Here is a 2,292-nt window from a genome sequence, read left to right as displayed (position 1 = left end):
AAGAAATTGGATTAAAATGAGAAAAACCATTTAAGATTTGAAAAAGGTTGATGTGGCAGACATGCATGGTTTCGCATCAAACTCGCTCCCCCTTATCAGATAAGATATTCAAGAGTTGGTCCATTCCGAACCGAATAAACTTCCACACCAAACGGAATTATCGCCACTCTCGATAGGTTCTAATAGAAATTATTACTAATTTTAAAAAAAATCGAAAGACGCCACTAATTCTATATTAACCGAACCAGGAAAATTAATAAAAAATTTATAAAATTCTGAAGAGAGAATTTATGTAATTTTTTTTTATATAAAATTTTATAAATTCCACTTTGGGAAGATCTTACGATGATGATGATGATGAGCCCTCAAGATCCGAAACTGATACCTGCCACAGCTTAATCTCTCCACCAAGACTTCCGCTACAAACCGAAACGACACCAGAAGACTCTGCTCCATCCGAAACCGCTACCAACGACTTCACTGGTCTTTCATGTCCTTCCAATACGGCTAAACAACAGTACTGATTGTCCACACGACGCTGCCAAATCCTAACTGTACGATCCCCTGACCCGCTGACCAACAAATCTTTGACGTTGACCAAACAGAGAATCGCCATAGTATGTCCTCTCAACGCCCCTGTAACTGCCATGTGCTGCGCACTGTCCTCCTTTTCCCATACCAAGATCGAACGGTCACAAGCGCCCGAGAACAAGATCGATCCATCAACGCTCAAGGCGAGCGCATTAACAGCTGATTTGTGTTTCTCTAACGTTGTTATTAAACTGTGTCGTCTCTCACCAAACGTTCTCCCCCAAACTCTAATCCGTCTATCTGCTGATCCCGTATAAACGGTTCCGTCAACTGAAACGGCAACTGCGTTGACGGCGTCTTCATGCGCTTTAACGGATTCCAAGCAAAGCAGATCTTTCGCTCTCCAGATCTTCAAACATTTATCCCAAGAAACAGAGTAAATTAAACCGTTGGTAACGGCAAGACCGGAAACGGCGTCAACATGTTTGATCCAAAGCTGTTTCTTATGGCGTCTAACAGGAACGTAATTCTTCGGTAAGAAAAAGCTTCGGAAATGATCTTTAAGTGTTGGAAGCGTCGCCACTAATTGATGCCGTTTTGTCTCCGTTAATTCCCACACACGGATCTTACAATCTTGATGAGCCGTCAAGACCTTTCCGTTTGAAAACGCGACGGATTTAACAGATCCAGAACCAGATTCTTTATCGTTAAATGCATCGAGATGCGTGTAGTCCGTTAGATCAAAGACGTTGATTTCGTTTCCGGATGTGGCGTAGAGGAGATTTCCTGATACAGCGAGGCAGCTAATATGGTGAGTTTGAGACTTGAGAGAGGAAACACAGATATGAGAGACGGAGACAGTTAGGGTTTCTGGAGAGGTTTTTTGGAGAGAAGGAACAGAAGGTAGAGTTTGAAGAGATAGATCACTCTGAAGACTACTGTAACAGCTACTCGTATCGGAAGCTAAGAGTTTTGGAAGTTGTTGTAGCGGTATCGGTCTTTCAGATATCGGAACGGTGGCGTCTTCAGCGGTGGATGTAGAGGAGACAGAAGAGCAATTTGCGATCCAGGGTGGGACTGTCATGCCGTCCGGACGAACTATTTGGAGGACTTTAATGGATTTAAATAGAGAGAATTAGAGATGGATATATTGGTTACACGTGGCAAGGTGGTTTGATTCGATTGGTCCGAGGTTAAAGACGAAAGGGGAGTACCATACTCCACTCCTCGAGATTCGTTGTCGGTCAAGGAGAAATTATCAATTTATCGGCAACTTATGGACGATAAAATAATTAATGAGTTTAATGGGAGCATGGATCACCGACCTGGGTTTCAAATTCGGGTTTGGGCTCTAAAACGTTAATTTGTGAGTATTGGACAAGAAGCCCGCCCATTATGAAAACAAGAATAAGGCTTTGAACCTATCACAATATGTTTATAAAGCCCATGATGGAAAATGATTAAATCTAACAACAGTGGATCCACAATGTATGTACTTTGTTACACTCACAGGCCTTCTAACGTTTGATGTTTTGTCACACCAAAAAGGAAAAAAATAAATTTCATTGATGATTTACAGCTATTAAATTCAAGATGATGAGATATACGAACAGCCGAACAGGCCCGTGTGATCCAAGGTAGTGCGAAGCCTAGAGTTATTAGCCATAACAGAGGCTGCACTCAAATCGAACAAGTTTTACATGAAGAATATTTTGTTCAACATGTTCCGTTGATGCGGGTAATAGAAGAACCAGACCCTTT

General features: G+C 41.8%; 1 protein-coding gene across 1 annotated transcript; it reads right to left on the bottom strand.

Moving 5' to 3' along the window:
- Positions 1-213: 213 nt before the first annotated feature.
- On the bottom strand, positions 214-1,636 carry LOC147398669 (Transducin/WD40 repeat-like superfamily protein). The gene has a single exon (XM_086447930.1). The coding sequence runs from the start codon at positions 1,613-1,615 to the stop codon at positions 341-343; it is 1,275 nt and encodes a 424-aa protein (XP_086304056.1). The 5' UTR covers positions 1,616-1,636; the 3' UTR covers positions 214-340.
- Between the last annotated feature and the right edge of the window lie 656 nt (positions 1,637-2,292).

The sequence above is a fragment of the Akebia trifoliata genome, chromosome 7 (assembly GCF_017979445.1).
Source record: "Akebia trifoliata isolate Shusen 1 chromosome 7, ASM1797944v1, whole genome shotgun sequence".
Lineage (NCBI taxonomy): Eukaryota > Viridiplantae > Streptophyta > Magnoliopsida > Ranunculales > Lardizabalaceae > Akebia > Akebia trifoliata.
Note: the sequence above shows the minus strand (reverse complement) of the source record. Positions and strands in the feature narration are given on the sequence as shown.

Excerpts from the sequence above, each read along its gene's own strand:
- LOC147398669 (XM_086447930.1), bottom strand. The coding sequence starts at position 1,615 with ATGACAGTCCCACCCTGGATCGCAAATTGCTCTTCTGTCTCCTCTACA.